General features: G+C 48.7%; 1 protein-coding gene across 2 annotated transcripts in view; it reads right to left on the bottom strand.

Moving 5' to 3' along the window:
* The window catches only part of NRP2 (neuropilin 2), a gene marked incomplete at both ends in the record, with an annotated part of 88,552 nt that overhangs the window by 34,788 nt on the left and 35,179 nt on the right, over positions 1-18,585 (bottom strand). For both annotated transcript variants that reach the window (XM_082483484.1, XM_082483485.1), the window contains 7 exons: positions 513-629; positions 4,364-4,508; positions 5,623-5,972; positions 6,271-6,415; positions 14,905-15,060; positions 16,089-16,258; positions 18,124-18,279. In XM_082483484.1, the coding sequence (XP_082339610.1) occupies positions 513-629; positions 4,364-4,508; positions 5,623-5,972; positions 6,271-6,415; positions 14,905-15,060; positions 16,089-16,258; positions 18,124-18,279 (1,239 nt within the window). The remainder of the gene's footprint in view (positions 1-512; positions 630-4,363; positions 4,509-5,622; positions 5,973-6,270; positions 6,416-14,904; positions 15,061-16,088; positions 16,259-18,123; positions 18,280-18,585) is intronic.

The following is an 18,585-nucleotide window of genomic DNA, read 5'->3' as shown; positions in this document are numbered from 1 at the left end:
TTTTAAGCAGCTGGTATTAGGGAAGATGATCCTTAAGAGATAGGTGTTCAGGACACTAGCCTTCTCTACATGTTGTGATTTACTCCCACAGTTGTGAGGTCTGCAAAAGGAGTCCTGGATACGAGGCAGTCTGAATCTCTCCCCTGAATCACCTTCTGAGTTTGTGACACCCAGCCAAGGGGATCTGGAACGGAGGTGGCTCTAAACAAGGCACTAAGTGAGTTGCTTCAGGTCACATAAGGAAGCTGGGAGAGCAGCTCTTTGAGTCTCATACCCTAGGGACTGAATTAGCTGCTATCTCTTGCTCTTGCATGCTTCCTTGATATAACTTATCAGATTTTGGCAAGTTTTGTTTGTTGTTTTTTTTTTTATCTTGGCCTACTACTAATAATATTACTCTAAGCTTTCCAGGAATCAGATCCATGTGTAGGAGCAAATGGGAAGATAAGAGTATTTGCTTAGCTCTTAACCCATCATTTATTGAGATAAAGATGTGCTGCTCTGATACATACCTTCCTCTTCTCCACAGCTATCACCGCATTCAGTTGCCTCTTCGTCAGTTGGGTATGGGGTGGTGGTGTCTTCACTCTTCAAAGTGGGCACCAGTGTCTCTGCAGTGGGCTTTACATCTGAAAAACAAGGACTAGAAATGCTATTTGCAATAGACAGTACATAAAGCCCAGGTAGGAGGAAACAAAGCAAATATATTTTTTCTTTTGTTCTTATAACGGCAGGAAGAGATAGAACAAGAATACCACAAAATTTCTACATGCTACAAATGTCAGCATGGTTTGAACTTCAAGTGAACTGGCTGTTTCCATATGGGAGTTCCTTTGATTTAGAGTCCTGTTGGACAAGACTCTCTTCTAGACATACATGCTACTTTTTCTCTTAATTTTTTAATCTACTCTGGTGTTGCCAATCCACTTAGCTGTCATTACCAGATAAGAGAGATCACAGACAGAACGTCTTTTTCTTTCATAAAGGCATATGACACGTTAAAAAACCACACACAACATTCCCACCAATCGTGCCAATTTATAAAACAAGTCACTCAAACCCACAAATGACGTAACCGCAAACGGACCCAGAGGATCCCCTAGCGCGCTCTGGCTCACTGCAGAAAGCATCTGGTTTCACACTCCAGGCTCCTGACTACACTTTCAAAGCGTCTCTGTCCAATTTCCCCCTCTCCAACATGGCCTGTGTGAAACAACCTCCAAGCAGGTGTCAGGGGAAATTTAAGCAAGAAAGGGAAGGATATTAAGATCAACAGTAAACGACATTAGGTTCCAGCAGTCTGTCCTTTTACGAGTACAGCAGGCTTGATTCTTTCCACTTTTAAAAAGAGGCTGCTTTGCTCAGTTATGTGTGATTGTGTTTCTTTGTCAGTACCCTTCAGGATATCATTTAATAAAGCCAGAAGCAGGAGGAAATGGCTAAATACATTGAATATTTTCCATAGGCTTCTTTCTGCCCTTTTATTTTCCTGTTATTAAACATGTTGCACATAAATTCTCAGGGTTTTTTTTTTACTTTTTTTTTTCTTCCAGTGGCTGTCTTTTGTTCAGGATAAAATACCAAATAACCTCAAAGTCTTTTAATTTGTAAGTTTAAATTTGTTACAACCCCATAAAACTCTGAACACTACCAAGAAGCAAATTGCAAGCAGCCAGGCACAGAAAAATGTCATAAAAAAGAAAAGGGAAAAAAAAAAAAGCAGCAGGTGAAGGCAACATATCAAAAGCTGCAAGTTATTTAGAGCTGGTACATTTTTTTAGGTTGTTGTTCTTGTATATTGAGATTTATAGCTGAAATGTGACAATGTGGAAGGACCTTGAAAGCCAAGTCCCATACGGGACACAGATGCTGAGCGGATGTAAATCAACAGTGTTGCATTGCCCTGGACAAGCCGCAGAAATATGTCTTGAAAAATCAGTTACCATGGCAGAGCCGCAACACGATGGTTACAAGAGATAATGAAAATAGCAGGGAGGACAACGTGATGTGTGAAATGGAAAGTGAAAAAGAGAGGTCTTGCTTGCTCGCTTTCTCTCTCCCTGGCCCAGCAAGTGTCTGTGCAACTGGTGGTAACTGCTGATCAAAATGCAAAGTCACTGAGCAATTGAAACCAGATGTTTGGAACTTCAAAGGATAGAAAACCAGCTGCAAGTGAACATTCATCAATCTCTACTCTTCAGAGGAAAAATTTTGGCAGGTCTTTGAAAGAAGTCAATTGCTGACTGCCTGCTTCCCAATTTTTGAGCTACTAGCCAACTAGTTTGTGAGCCCAGTTGCTGTTAAGTTACCTGTTTGACTCAGTAATTAAGGTGCTCATTGCTGACAAGAAATAAAAACAGCTGGGCAGGGTAAACACGGGCTTAGACTCTCACTTGAAAATATTTTCAATCAGCTTGTTTTAATCCCTCTCTTAATCTTCTTCCCAAGCAAATGCAATTGACTGGGTTTTCACAGCCAGTTCTGTAATGTGCCTGGGTCCTCCCAGCGAAGGAGAGCTGTATCTTGGCATTGCCGAGGACTGCTGCATGTAGCCAGCCTGGATTTAACATGCAGATAATGCCATGGGCTATCTCTGCTCCCCAGGTTGCATCAGGGATATAAACGCTTTTTATAACACAGTGAATCCACAAGATTACAAGCCCTGCTCTGATTACAAAGCTGAATGCCTGTAGATCAATAAAGCTACGAATATTTATGACTTGGCAGTTGAGTTTTAAACATTACAATGTGCAAATGATTAGACAGCCACACTGGGAAATGACCATAAAGCACCCTGCCCGGAAAAAACACGGGCTGTTGTTGCTGATATTGAAACTGAACGTGGACATAGCTGTGAAAGAAAATTTGGACCAAAAATAGCATGAGAAGTTGAGGATGCCCAACCCCTCTTATTCTCTAATTTGCAATGGAGTGGCTGACGTGTACATGGTCGGAGGTCTTGTGTGACCACCTCCCTTTGCGGCAGTGATGCAGATCTGTGATGCACCAGCCAGCAATGGTCTGCAGAGATCTGGCAGCTGGACATTCCTGGGAGCCGCTGGAAGCAATGATGCAGGAGCTGCCTGACCACTTCTGCATAGAGCCTCAGCTCCCGCTGCTTGCATGGAAGCCATGGTGCCTGCTTCTCCTACAACATCCCAAAGATGTTGTAAGATTTAAATTAAGATCTAATCTTTATTTAAAGTTTAGATCATTTGCAATGAATTCCCAGTCCAGGCGGAGATTTGCCATTGACTTCAAAGGTGACAAATTATCATTATTAACTGTGTGTATGTGTGTTCTGTGATTTGCTATTAAGCGTTTGTAATGCATCTCACAGCACATCACAGGACAAAGGGGTAGTAAAGGCTCCACGAAAGGGTGGAAAAAGCTCTTTGTCTTTTAAGCTTCCTAGAATGGGAATTCTTACGAGAAAATGCCTTCTACAGATGTGTTTATAAAATGGAAATCATACCTCTTTATCACTGACATCTGGACACCAGATTCAGATTTAAGCAGATTATTAAAAATAAAATAGATTAGAAAAAGGGACAACTAGCCCCTGGCACTGAAAACCTAGCATCAGACACAATGAGCTGTTGGGTGCATTTTTGCCTTTCGGGGATGAAACTATGGAGCAACCAATCACCCTTGATCCTCAAAAGGGTCAGAGGCACAACCTCTACTGATCCCAGTGAGTGTGTCAGACAGTTTTCACCTCTGTATTAAAAGTAATGGCGGCTGCAAGGCATACCACTTGTGAAAAACAGGTGGGCAAAAGTGAACAAACTTCCCCGGTCTCAGGGATGTTGTAGAGATGTCATACAGTCAAACCCCCAACCTTGTCTGCAAAAGGATTTCCACATGGGGTTCGATGAGGGAGGAACAGTTGCTTTTACAGCAAAATCTATTGTGGCAGCTCAGTGTAGGGCAGTGTACTGGTCACTGCACCCCTCTTCTGCACCTCTGCTTCTCTTTCTATTTTTGTCTTATACATTTGTATTAAAAAGTCCAAATGTTATCCAACATGGAAAGTGGGAAAGCCTGCACAACATCCAGTTAAAAGTTCTGAAACGAGGGAGTAGGGGGTTGGGGACAAACCCTGCATAGGTCTCTGTAAAAGCTTGGATTAGGGTCCAAACATTGCTGCTGCAAGTTGTGTCAAGATCAGTTCCTTGTAAGGTGGAAGTTAAAAGATGGGCTTAGGCCACACTGCAGGTCCTGCCTTCATGGCTGCAGTCTCCTTGACACAGTACGGCCCTGAGGTTGGACAACAGGGAGAGAAATCACCTTACACTTGCACCTTGCTGGTTTAGCACCCACCATGGCCCCAGAGTGGGTGACTCTTCACTGGGGCTCCTACCTGTCCAGTCACAGCCCAGTACCTCCAGGCGCATTCCTATTCCTGCTGGGGACCACCTCTCTGGGTGCACTCGGACAAATTGGGCAGGAACAGGGTCAAACCTCCGGACTTCAGGGATATCATAGTGAATGTTGCCTTCAAAAAGCTACAGAGAGAGAGAGAAAGAGAGAGAGAAAAGGCAAGTGATGTGTGCATCCCACATGCTTTCCACCAGACGTTGTAATTTGGGTCTGGCAGGACACAGATGCAGTCTGAAATAGTTAGCTGTCCGACTCCAGGCTATCGAGTCCAGCTGAGCAGAAATTGGGCTGCTCTGCTTCAGTTTCAAGAGGACCAGACAGGCTGTTTCTAAGAAACTTGCACAATCTCTCTTGGCCTCTGCTTTATATCCAAGGGTCAGATTCTGATCCAAGCCACACAGGAGAAGCCGGGGGAACATCCACTAACTTCACATATAAATAAGATCAGATTTGTCCTTTGGCAAATAAAGAAGCTACTGCTTGTTCTAGGACAGTGTAAACGCTCTGTTTTCCTCACAGTCCAAGTACTGCTGCTTTTCAGCTTATGAGCATGAACTCAAGTCTGTGGGGAATAAACAGAGTGCTATAGATAGCATCAGGCTTTCTAAGACTCATTTGTAGGGTCAGAAAAAATTAAAACTTACCCGGATTTTCAGAAGCAGATGAATTTGTGTAAAAACAGAACAGGCAGTAGCAGACAATTCATTTATTTTCAAGCTCCCTGCCACTCCCATACCACTAGCAGAAAGACTATGTGGAACTCCAATGATACAGGAAAAGCATGGGGAATTTCAGGATCACATCAGTGTGGCAAAAGGGACTTCAGATATAGCAAATTTCCAAAGAGAAGTTGTGATTTATCTTCCTTTTCCAGAGGTGCAAGCCACAACAGCAACACCTTTCTCTTTTAAATATGTAATTAGTTTGTGTCAAACATAGTTGAGCACACCATCTTGTAGGCTCTGACCTGCAGGAGCTGGGAGGATCAGAAGGTGATGTCCACATCCTCAGCCCTGGTCCGCAGTAAGAAATGAAGGGAAATTGCCGTCCCTGGGGCAAGGTGGAACCTACACCCTCTAGGACAGCTTAGGAGCAGGACCAGGGGACACAACCTGGAATTCCTTGGTGACTCACAAGGTCTCTGTGGGGAGAGACAGCTAATTTCCCAAGACCCCATCAGGCAGACTAAAGACAGCTGGAAACATATCTTGTTTTGCAGCTGCACCAGGCAATGCCTACCTTGGCTTGCATTGTTTTGGGGTCCTGGATGAAGTCCCAGTCCTTTCCATTCATGCTGTAGGCCACCTTAAATTTCTTCACAAAGGAGCGGGACTCAGTGGTGGTCACGCTGTCCCCTCCACGAGCCCCCTGGATAATGACTCCTTTGATATTCTTTGGTATGCCAAGGTCCACCTGCAGCCACTCCTCCCCAGGCTGGGCTTGGGGGACACGGGGAAACCAGCCTGAGCGGCTGCTAACCAGGCGGGCCATACTGGGAGACCAGTCGTAGCTTCTGATGGAAGAGGCTGAGATCTGCGAGTCAGGGATGAGGCCGGAAAGCATTCCCAGCAAGTTGGAGCAGGGAGAATCTGCAGGGAAGGAAAGGGCATGAACAGCCAGGGCAGCTGAAAGAGCGCTTGTGGTTTTCCTCACAGGTTTAAGCTCTGGACACTAAACCAGCACAGCACTGGGCACTTCCCCCTTGCCTCTGGGGCCTGAGTGCCTGTCCCCCCAAGTGCATCCCTTGGGACGGGTACCTGCATGCTGCTCACAGTGTCACCATTCCCACCTCAAGCAGCCATAACAGCTGTGGGGACAGCACCCCAGAACAGGCTGTCAGAGGGACAGAGGGGAGGGCTGAGGCTGAGGGGAGGAGGTGACCCTCACCGGTGATGCGGCAGCCATACAGCTCTAGCCTCAGGGCGATGCCATTGTGCCAGCTCTGGGGACGGATGCGCACGAAGCGTGTGAGCACCGGGCTGTGGATCTTGTTGAGAACCACTTCTGTGGCATCCTCGTTGGCCTGAAATGTCTGCAAGAGAGAGAGGACACAAATATGGTTATGTCCTTTCCAGGTAGAAAGAAATAACCAGATTAGCAGTCAAAATAATCTCATCAGGGAAAACCTAAGGCTTTCTGGGAAGGGCCAACCTCCAGCCAGGGCAAGCACTCAGGGGCAGGCAGGGAAAGACGAGCCGCTGGCAGAACAGCATGGTAGGTGGATGGACTCGCCCATCAGGCAGAAGAACCAGGAGCTTGCTGCTCTGCTGCCTCTCATGGCACCTTGAGGCACCTTGGACTGTCAGGCCACAGCTGCTTTGATCTCACCCCCAAATCTAGAGCCGCTCCAATGCAAAAGGCCAGATGTCCCCGAACCCTGTGTAAGATCTTGCCTCCCCTCCGCAGGCAAATGGGCTGACATCCTGACGCATCCTTGCACTGAGCTCCACTGGGAAACATCGTGTGCAAGCAGTGGCATGAGCAGGGAGGATGCTGCCTCTGCCTGGGGCGACGAGCCGCCGTCCCAGCCAGCCCTGCCTCTCCGGCGCACACGCAGCCCACCAAAGAGACAGCTTTTCGGGGGAGTTTTATGATCCGACATGATATGGAAAGGCTGCTGCCTTACCAGATGGCCATAATCAATAACTACCAGATGGACGTTAGATCTACCCCTCCTTCCCATTATTTTAATAGGCCGGACCAGGACTGGATACTTGTTTCTTTTTCAGGCTGCAGAGCCCCCGTGGGGAAGAAAAGGGGGAAAAAGAGGAAATACGCAACCTGAGGGTAATTTTCAACCCTTTCTCTGCTCCCAGCGTAAAGCACTAAAGCTCACGGATTGAGGCTGCAGGCATTGTCCACTTTCCCTCCAAGCACACAGACTCTCAGGACAGGGCTAGAGCATCCTCCGATCTCAGCCAGGAGCCACATCCGCACTGAGATGTTGGCTGGGCTCTTCTGCAAGCTCCTACCCTGCATATGCTGTGCTAAGCACAGGAGCTCCCGCTAAGTTTATCTCAGAGCAAAGCAGGAGAGTGTAATCTCTGGCACCAATCTCCTGTCAGAGGCGAGAGTCAAACAATTCAACTGCAGATCCCCGTGATCCGGGACAGAAAAAGGGGTGAGGCTGTATCCTGGCCCCTCGCCTTAAATAGCAGTTAAGAAGCATTTTATAAGCCTCCTACTACTCTAGGTCTGCAGATGGCACATGCTACTGCTCTCCTCCCAGGATCCAGCACGCCAGGGTGCACAGAGGGTGTTCGCAGAGAGGGACAGCAGCTCTTCACAGCACCACAACCAGCTCTGGGCTGCCCCTGCGCATTGCCATCCAGCCTGGGACGGCAGCGCTCCCGGCAGGACAGGGAGAAGCTGCCCTGCAGAAGGTCTTAGTTGCAAATCTGGCTGGTAATTGGGATTTGAGGATGATGTGAATTTGAGCAGAAATGCTAATCTGGAGAATATACATCATGCTGCTACCGTTTAGCAACACAGCATGGCTTATGTGTTTTTAATATCCTATTTTATCCTGTCTGACCCCACTTCCCATCCTTTTCCTTGCTCAGCAGACACCAAATACCCTTTTTTCCAGCAGGAGGGCTATAAGAAGAGTGGTTACTGTGAAACACTCTCCAGGCATGCATGTGTGCCTGTGTGTGTGTGACCTGTAAACCTGTGGGAACACACACAGCACACACGCAGGCTGAAAGGATACATTTCCACACCACAGCAAAGCCTCCAGCTTTATGTCAACACAGGAGCTGACACACAACACCCTACCTCTGAACCTAACACCGGAGGACAGGAAATGTTTATCTGAGCTGGTGCAACTATTTTAGCACGAGGAGCAGCACGTCAGGTCAGCCCAAAGGTCCCTCTGTCCCAGGGGCAGCTCCTGATGGTGGCCCCAGCAGATGCCTGGGGGCAGCAAGCCTGGGGGAGTCTTCTCCTGGCAACCTCTCTTCGCTTCCCACAATCAGCAGTTTGAAGACTCCATGAGCCAAAGGTTGCATATGGACCAGCATGTTTAACAGTCACTGATGAGGTTTGCTGCTCTTTTTGGTTTAACATATTTCCAGTTTTGTTCTTTTTTAGCTCACTTCGCACATATGAGCATCAGGGGCCAGAATCCAAATTTACACCAGCGTAATTTGTTGCTGACTTCTGCAAAGTCAAGCTTGACAGAAAGCAGAAGCAGGACTGAGCCCAAAAACTTTATCACTACCACATGCATTGCTGAAAGCATCTCTTACACGACCTTAGTCCCAACCACCTGCTTCCAGGGAGAGCAACCTCAATTCTGCTTTAGATTTGGCGCCCAGTAATCTCCTCAGGCTGGATCATGTTCAGCAAGCGACATAACTCAGAACTGGGGCCTTGACACTCTGGACTGCCAGTTTGTGAGGGCAGAAATGGCACCTGACTTCCAACTCCAGTATCAGCTTCTTTGGCAGGACCTGCCCCAATGAACCTTGTTTCTAAAAAGCCCCAACTGATCACAGGAAATCATTACTTTGCACCCCATTCAGCATGACAGAAAGGGGACATTTTCAGAGGGCAGGTGCTTAGTGCTGTTAGAGACGCGGGGTCCTCCTGCATGCCTGGCCATTCAGCCTCCTTCCCAAGTGGAAATGCATCATAAGCCCACAGGTCCCGATGCTGCTGACCAGGGTCTGACCCTGAGTGTACAGTTCTTCTGCACTGAAAATGCCCACCCCAGAGCCCGAGCGCACTGTGGAGAGAGTCCCATTGACTTGAACAGGCTCTACATCCTGCCTCAAATTAGCACTCACGGCATAGGAAGAACTAGCAGGAAAATGTGTGAAACTGGGAGCGCCAAGAAAGCAAAGATTTCTTCCCCCTTACCAAAATAGAACACTGCTATTCCTCCCATCCTATCTGCTTCCCATCCCACTCAGCACATATTTTGAGCCAAGTCTTCGAATGGTGTAAATCAACATATCGCCATCGAAGTATAAGAAGTCACAGTAATTTACACCAGCAGAAAAAAAAAAATCTGGCTGCGATCTAAGGAGATAGATATATACACACTCAGCAGAGAGCACACATACGCACGCGCATGCACACGCACACGCGCTGAAGGATGACGGAGCCAGAAAATGAATAGGAAAACCATTAACAAATTAAAACCACCTTCCAAGAAGCAGCCAAGGGAACCCATTTTCACTGCTGAATCAAAAAGCTGCTCATCCCCATCCCATATACTTTACGTTTACTTCCATTTTAGTCCAGTCGGCAGGTCTACATATAAGATGAAATTGATAATCAATGAGAGCTGACCTGCTTAATTAATTTGCTGCAGAAAGCAAGTGGTGGGAGATGATGTCTAGGCTAGAGGAGGACTGGGCAAGTTTTCCATGTGCGCACACATGCAGGCTCCACACCAACACTTACGAGTCATATTCCTGAACACATAGGAACCGCCTTGGGATGATGGGGGGATTTTTGAAGCTGCATTAGTTCCAGTGGGTATGGGAATTGTGCCGATGGCAGAGTTTAGAGTGAAGGACAGGGAGACAAAAAGCACTGTGAAGTCGAAGAGCCAGTGACTCAGGGAGAGGGCAGGAGGTAACCTCTCTCCTGCTTTATTTATTGTGCTGTTTGGCCACTATGCCATTTCTTGGGGAGCTACAGAAAGTGGCTGGGGGAGGCAGAGGAGAAGGCCAAGGATGGCAGCAGCCCTGCCTTCGTCCATATGTATGTGTCTCTCTGGACCCACTAGATTTACTGCAGGATTATGTTTCTCCCATGGAGACAGAGCCCTGGAACAGAGCATGCTAACAGGATTAGGGCTTCAGGATTTAGACAGAGAAGCATGAAGGAGAAAAGTAGGGGAGATTATTTTCCTTGTCAGATAGGGAAGGCATAAAATGGGGCATGTTTGATGGTGGGAGGATTCTGGCTCGAGTGGAGGGTGGATAGTTCTGGATTTATTAAATCCAGGAACAAGGAGGTAAAAGAAAAATGATACTTGGCAACACTCAACGAAGCACAGACGTCTGGGCAAGGCACAGCGTGCTGGGCCGGGCTTGCCAGCACCGTGTCTTTGAGGGGCTCCACTCAGATCTCGGAGTCACCAGGGACACGAGGAGTGGCACTCTGTTAGTCTGCAGAGGAGATAGCAGGCCCACAAGTACAAAGCTGCAGCCTTGCTAGGAAAGCCAGGGCTGTAATTCTCCCCTGGTACTGCACCAACACTGAATGCACAGGGTTGCCTTTCCCAAAGCCTGACATCTTTGTCCTGCCTGCGAAACCAGCAGAAGCAGGCTGGGACATGGGCATGCTTCTGGGAAAACCCTCTGCACCATGATGTGTCTGTGCAGAAGAACTTGCGGCCTTCTGCCTGATCATGCAAGTGTTTCCTGAGTTTTCCAGGTAAAGAAGCCACAGGACTGAAAGCTTTTCTTTACCTCCCCAGGTGAATGAACACATGAGACCTCGTTAAGAACTGAAAGGACAGAGGAATGCTCCTAAAGGAAGGCACAAGGGTCTCCAAGGAGTCATCCTCAATATTCTCTGCCAGCACCAAACACCTCTGATGTTCCCAGCTCCATGCACAGCAGAGATATTCAGCTCTTTGCAGCAATTCAAACTGCCTTCTTACATCCACCTGAAATACCACCCAGGAAGGTTAGCTGACAACAAGCACAAAGCTGGCAAAATGAGTAGGAAATGGAAAATGCGTATCAGCTGGACCTTGCTGCCGTTTCTCATCCATTGACTTCTACAGGTTCTCAAAGCAAATGTTTCAGTTGCATTCTCCCATTTTACACACAGACCAATGGAGGCAGCAAAACCATCCATCACATTCCCAACCCACCCTGAATCCTGAAACCCATCCCGTCTCCCAGTCCCTTGCCACACTAGATGATCCCTGTGAGCTGATCTCCACAGTTACTAAGATGGAGTGGCTCAGACCACACGGGAGCTGGAACCCGAGACCCTACAAAGAAGGAAGTGGACCAGAATGGATGAGCACTTTGTTTTCCAATAAAACCATCATAGTTGAATTTGCCTGAAGAAAATGGCCCAAAACAAAAGGTCAAATCCTGCCAGGTGCTCTTTTCCTTCCTTGGGTTCAAGAACGAGTTGTTGTTTTCTAAAGACATTTGCAAACCGCTAGATAAGATCTCGGCATGCACACCAGGGTCAGTGCCTGGAAGATAACCTCTGGGGCCATTGACCCTGGATGACACAGAGGGAGATGCAACAGGGAGGGCAAGAGCCAGCTCAGCCTTTCTGGGACAGGGGTTGTTTGGCCCTGTCCCAAGGGGATCTGCTGGTAGGTAGTAAGGGGCGAATATGGGGCAACATGTGGTGGTGGCCATTCTCCTCCCTATCTCCTCTCTCGGGGGACGCACAGGAAGACAGCCCTGCACCTTCAGCCAGGTTACTGGGTTAGCCTCTCCCCCTGGTCCCACACCCCGGGCAGGGACAGAGCATCAACCCCTGGACAAGGGGCTGTCTGGGGTGGGCTGGGCTGGGCTTTGTGGGGAGCGGGCTGCCAGGCAGGGGGAAAGCCCAGCAGACATAGGGTGGGAAGGGGAAGGTGTGAGTGCGGGGCTCCCCTCCTGCTGTCTGCAGACCTGCCGCTGCATTCCCACTGCCTCTCCACCCCAGAAACGCAACAGTGCTCGGTATGGAAACAGCCCAGCCAGCCCTGTCTGCTGCAAGCACATATTAATCTTGTTTTCCTCTGCCTCATCCTGCCTTTCCCATTTCTCTTGCTGTGAGTGCCAGTGGCTGGGGACTCAAAGGTGAGACATCACATTTTGCAGGGAAACACTCTGGCCCCGCTCTCCTCTGAAATACTGGAAGGAGGGGAAGTGGGGGGGGTGAAAGGGAGGAAGTCAGAGCTCCCCATCCTCTGCAGAGAGCATCACCCCCTCTCCACCCCTCCTGCACTCGCTGGTTTTCTCTTGCTTTAGTTCCCTGATGAAGATGTGAATGTTAGCTGACCCGCCTACAACAAGGCAGAGCTTTGCTTTTGGCCCACACAGCCAGCAGAAATTCAGAGCAGTGTTTGATATACCCCATATGCCTATGTGTGCATGTGCATATATATATATGTATGTGTGTATATATATATATGTATATATATATACTTACATATCTGCATGTATATAGAGGAATAGAGAGTCCCTGTCTGTCCACCCCCTCCCCTCCCTCCCCGCTCCTCATGGCACCAAATCAAGCTGCGGCAGACTTGACAAATCTATTTGGCATGGTTTGCTCCACCGTTGCAGCCTGAACCGTGCGGAGCGCCGCACTGACGCAGGGAGAAATCTGCACCTTGAATACAGACATCTGGGAGCTTGCCTAACGCAGGAACAGTGGGGATTCACGTGGGCGGGGAATGCAGGGCCAGAGCACCCCACCACCAGGCCTGTGAGTGGGGGGCTTGCCCCGGCTTCACTGCGGCTCAGCAGCTGGCGGCCGGTGTTTCGGCAGGGAGGGAAAGCAGTCACCAGGATCCAAGGGGTAGGCGAGCCACCAAAAAGCAATTACTTATCCTCCAGCCTCGGGAAGTGTCTGCTAAATTGAGGCCAGAACATGGGAACAAAGTGAGGCTGGAATAAAGGAGTAGAAAATGAGAGGTTTGATTTTACTCTTTTTTATGAAGAGAGAAAACAGAGCAGAGAAAAGGTGATAGGACTCAAGGGTCAAATCCTGAAATAGTGGCCATTCATGTGGCTATGGGACAGCTTTGGGTTGATACCAGCCAGGCTGGGTCTTGCTGGAGTGATGTAAATTGGCCCAGCTGAAACCAGCCATGCTGTCCTGCTCCACCCTGGTTGAGGATCCAGTGTCCAATGCCTGGGACTGCAAGGACGGGACATCTACTCTCCCCTGCAACTAAAACCATCCCCCAGGCCAGATTCCTGCTCCAGTTAGACTCCAAAAGGTAAATTTTTTGCCAGTGGTTATTTGAAACACTGAACTGTGTATTTCGCCCATCATTCTGCCTGGCATGTTGCCAATCTCCTGTCTGACTTGGCTTGCAGAAAGACCCCTTCTTGCAGGAAAACCTCAAACTCACCCCTTTCCATGGGCTGCCTAGGGTGAGGAGAGACAGCCCCGGTTCACAGAAAGGTCTGCCATGGCCAGTGGGTTCTGGGAGAGCACAGAGCCTCCACACCAGTGCACGGCCACTGTGTTACGGCTATACATGAGCTCTGCCATGAGCTGTGGCCCTGGAGCCAGCCCATCTGAGGTCTGGAGGAGCACAGCTGCTGACTCTCCTATGGGGTGCTGAGCTGCCTTTGTGCCTCCATTTCCCTAACCCTAAAATAGGACTAACACCACCTCACTGGCATGCAAGGAGCTTAAATACTCTGAATATTGCAGGTATGAGACCCTGCTAGGGGCCTCTGCAAAGAGAGGATTCATTCTGGGAAGCAGAGTGAATTTGAATTGTGAGACACACTTGTGGGGAAGGGGAAATCACACGGCCCGGAAGGGAAGGAAATGTCTGGATGAATCCTGGACAAGGCAGACTACTGCATTTCATGCCAGCAGTGCCTGTGCCAGCAAAGGGAGGGGACAGCTAATTTAACAGAAGCACTGAGCAAGCAGAAATTGCTGGGCCGTGCATGCTGGGGGAGGTGTGTGGGACCCCAGCCACCAAGTTCACGCAGACAGATTGTGGCACAGCAACAGCAGCAGTGCTGGAGGACACCATGGAAGAGCAGGGAAGGGCTTTCCTAGGCGTCCTTAACCAGCGGGCAACCACACGACCAAGGAAAGTGACAGACCAGGACCAGCCCAGAACCACAGCTGCCTTAACCTCCCCTCCCCATATGCCAAAGGTCCCATGCGGACCACCTTGAGCTTGCCTCACCTGGCCATGCAGCAACACATGCAAGGCTTGGAAGGGCTGAACACCCATATTTACCCTCCCTCCCCCTCCCTCCCACCTCTGTGTCTCCCAGAAACATAGCAAGAGTGTGCAGCAGCTCCCAGGGCTCAATGCATCCTTGCCGACCATGCCTGCTAGTGCAGATCCCACAGCTCTGGCAGCCTAAATTGCTCCTCATTATTTATTGTTCATTTTGTTCTCTGGGATGGTGCGATCCCCTCTTAGGATTTGTGCCCTTTCATTTCCAGGCCTCAATAACTCCTGAACTACAGTTTCATGTGGTTTTGTGATTGTTAACCCAGCATGCAGACGGGGCTACGGCCATAAAAGCTCAATGAATCTTGTATGGCAAAACACAGGCTGTGAAAGCATTTTCTCCTTCATTTGCAGTCAAATAACATACTCTCGCCACCACGAAAGATGCAACAGCAGCCAGGTTTTTCAAGGAATAATGTTTCCTCATTGCTGTGCAGAGGAGAAAGGACTATTTTTGCTCAGAGCATCATCAGTCTTTTAGCCCTCGTCAGAAAAAGAGCCCCTCACAGATTAAACCCTCCAGGCCCGTAAAACCTCTCTGTTCTATTCCCTCCTGTTGCCTGCGAGACTCACCAAGGTGCATGCAAAAGAGACAAAAAGGCCTTTACCTTGTGGTTTTTCCCATGTCGGTACATCATCCAGTCCTCCCCGTTGGTGCTGACCTCCAGCTTGTAGGTACGGACATAGTAGCCATTCTGGGTTTCTCTGGAGATGGCACCCTGTGTGGCAATGGCTGTGAGCACAGTCAGGAAGTGGAGGTCCACCTTTCCAGGGAAAAAAAGGGACAGGAGAGAGAACAGTAAACACCTGAGAGCCCAGGTTGGCTAGTTAGTTCCTTCCTCTGTCTCTGAAACATGAAAAGATGCAAATTCAGCCTGTCTCACTCCATCTATGGGCGCACATTTCAACGGGCACAAAACCCTGGGCTGATTTCAGCAGGATACTCACAGATAGGACCATAGGACGAGTAACTAAGGATCTTGATGTCTGTCCATATGGGACCATCACAAAGCCTTCTTCCTGCCTCAGACCAAGCAACAGGATCTGCACAGAAGCCCATGTCCATTAAAGCAGGACAGAGGCTGACTTAAAGCATGATGTCCAATTAGCAAGTGCTGCAGTTCCTGGTTTTCCCTTGCTCTTTTTTTTTTTACAGCGTGGGTTGAGAAAGGTCAGCAGAGATGGCTTGGTAGCATTGCCATGAATGAAGAATGAGACGTCTGCTAGAGGCAATGACATTCACCACCTCCCATTCCTAGTGGCCTTTAGCAAGCAGTATCTCACAGTTGATGTGACACAGCCAGAAGCCCTGTGCGGACAGAGACTGTGGATCTAACCAGCCCCCAGGGAAAGCCTTTGCTCTGTCAGCCCCCTACCTGACGTTAGCCTGCTCACGCTCCCTGCATCACCAATGAGATAAATATTATTCTAGTTGGTTTTCCACGCACCTCCTGGAGACTTTGGTTCTCAGGCCAGTGGCAGAGTCAGTGGCCCTTGTAAGTGCCAGAGGTCCCTCAGTCTCGGGCAGTATGCTGGAAAGTCCATCCAGGTTTTGTGCAGGAAGGAGGGAGTGGGGGAGGGACAGCGGGTCGAGCCAGCCATCATGCAGGTGCGCTAATGGGAGAGCCAGCATTTCGCATTTCATGGAGGCACTGCAGCTCCCCTGCTGCTCGCTCCCCATGAGCCAAAGAGGCAATAAAAAATTCAACATCCTTATGGTCAAGGGTCAGTTTAACAGCGTGACACTCCATTTGGCGGGGGAAGAGGTGAGGGGGCTGGAAAGCATGCATACCTGGAGGTATTCTTTGTTGCTGTCTACATTAGGGGTCCAGCCGTTGTCATCACTGTTGAGCCGACTCTGTTGAGGGGTCCATCGCCCATCTGAATAGGTGGAGGAGGCACTGATCTGCATGTTGGAGATCCGGCCAGACTCCATCCCCAACGGCACGTTGCACTGGAAGTCTGGAGCGGACACACACACGCACACATGCAGATCAACTTACAGTCTCTGTACTTCCCTCCCAAGTGCAAGGTAGCCCTGAACTATCCTCCCCAACTAACCCTAAGCAAAGATGCTTGCCTGGAAAGATGAACAGATCTGCGCCATCTTGCAAGCTATGTGTGCTCACAGATGGCACTGAAAAATTTAAGATGGGGCAGCTTTATGTTTGCACAGCCCTCTGAAAATGACTACAGTCCAGATCTTTTTCCCTTTCTCTATCTCCTTCATCTTTGCACAGTTTTGACACAATTCTGCCCCTTCCCTCCCTGCATTTCCACCAAGATGTCCCAAGTCTCCTTGCCACAAAGTTCCCCATCTTCTTGAAGGCCGAAGGTGAAATCTAAGCACTGACAAGGCAAGGAGTATGGGCAAGTACAATGGGAGGATGCTTACTGCTCTGCTGCTGGCAGGAACATCAAGACCTGGAATGGGGAGGTCTAAAGGTTTTGTGTGCGTGTGAGAGTATGTATACATGTGTGTATGTGTCTGTGTATATGTGCATGTGCTATATGTGTTATCAGGCCAATAGGAATTAAACAGCCTGGTATGCTTTTGTTTTGATTTCCTCGCTTCTAAGGCTTTAAAGATCACAATTAGCTCAATCTTATTGCATATCTCATATTTTATGCCAGCTGTCCTGTAAAAACAATAGCAAAGAAAACATTAATAGGAAGCACTGAATGGGCCCAGGCATGCTGCTGCTGTAAAACAATGGGGTTTCACCAAACTGCCCGTGCTTTTAATGAAGCCAAGTCAACCCAAGGTGGAAATGATGGGCCAAGTTAAGATCTCAGTGGAATTATTAAAATTTCAATTTTATAAATCAAAACAGGCCTGGCTCTTTAACAGCTCTTGTGCTTGATTTCTCAAGCTTTGTGTGCCATCAGCATTTTATTTCCCAATCCTTTTAAAGAACATAATAGAAAGGAGATTAAAGAACAGATCAACTGAGTGTGGATATAGGTAATGGTGAAGAGCTCATGCTTGTCTGTAACTCTCACAGCCTCAGAAGAACATCCCTAACTCAATCACAGAGCAGGAGTCTGTAACTCAGCTGCCCTAGTGCTGCACAACCCCTACTCTACTCTGCTCTCTATCATGGGCTTTCAGTGTCAGATCAGGGACCCTCTCTCTTTCCCTAGGACTGAGGGGTGTCCTGAAGGCTTCTTCTGTTGTATCACAGGTTCACTGCTAACAGAGGTCGAGAACCGTAGCTCTGATGTAAAAATACCATGGGAAAACAAACTGAATCTTTCTTCGCCTGCAAGCATTCTCACAAAGAATCAAAATGCTCTTCATTCTCAAAACACACAACTTCCTCACTCCACATCAATTTACCCCCCTTAATAAGGGATCTAAAACAAATTTTGGTCTGAAATTCTTAGAGCTTCAGGCATTTTTTAATTAGACAGCCAAGAAATTCCAATTTGTTGTTTGGGGCTGTGAATTTTTGGAAAACCAGAGAGGGGGAGAGGCTATTTCCCCCCATGCTTTAATGAATCTGCTGCACCCGCTGGGCTGAAGTCTTCACCTAAATCCTTTGGGCTGAGCACGTACATGAAGGATTCTATCCCAAAAGGTATGGAGGAGCCTTCACAAGCAAGTGAAAAGTCAAAGAAAGGTCAGAAAGTGTGATTCTTACTGAAATCCCACTTCTATGAGAAACAGAGGAGACACCTAGTGTAACTGCTGTCTGCATTGCCAGTGGGGGACCAACCCATGGACACGCTCCTGCCTGCCTCACTCTCGCATGCGCCAAGTGAAACACTTCAGAAAAACAGGTGGCACGACTGCCTAAAGTCATATGCACGTGTTTCCAACTTACTTTCTGGGACTTCCTGCTGGATCAAGTAATACTGTGCAGAGAAACCGTCTTTAGCCACTGCCAGGTCTGTGTGGAAGGTGAGCGAGAGGACACCAGTGGTTGAGCGGATGTCCGACGGCATCTTAGTGCCACAGTACCTGCCTATCAAGGGGCCGACTGCAAAAGAAAGAGCAGCAAAGGTTAACACCTGCTTTTCCACCGGCATCCTGGGTCACCAGCAGATTGGCATCACTCAGCAGGGGTGCCTTAGCAGGACCGATCAGGATAAAAGAAAGGCTTTGGGGATGGGCTATTTTTTACATCTGCTGGCACAGTGCCATGCAGTGCGACGTGCAGAAATATCCACTGCAGCAGGCACTGCTCTGCAATTGCTGGGAAATGCTCCCATCTGCTCTGTTTCTCAGTGTTGGTATGGGGTAGGAAGGTCCTCCCAACACTGCATGAACCCAGTGCCCTTCCCTG

This window comes from Vanellus vanellus (assembly GCF_965231255.1).
Source record: "Vanellus vanellus genome assembly, chromosome: 5".
Lineage (NCBI taxonomy): Eukaryota > Metazoa > Chordata > Aves > Charadriiformes > Charadriidae > Vanellus > Vanellus vanellus.
This window is presented reverse-complemented; position numbering and strand designations above follow the sequence as displayed.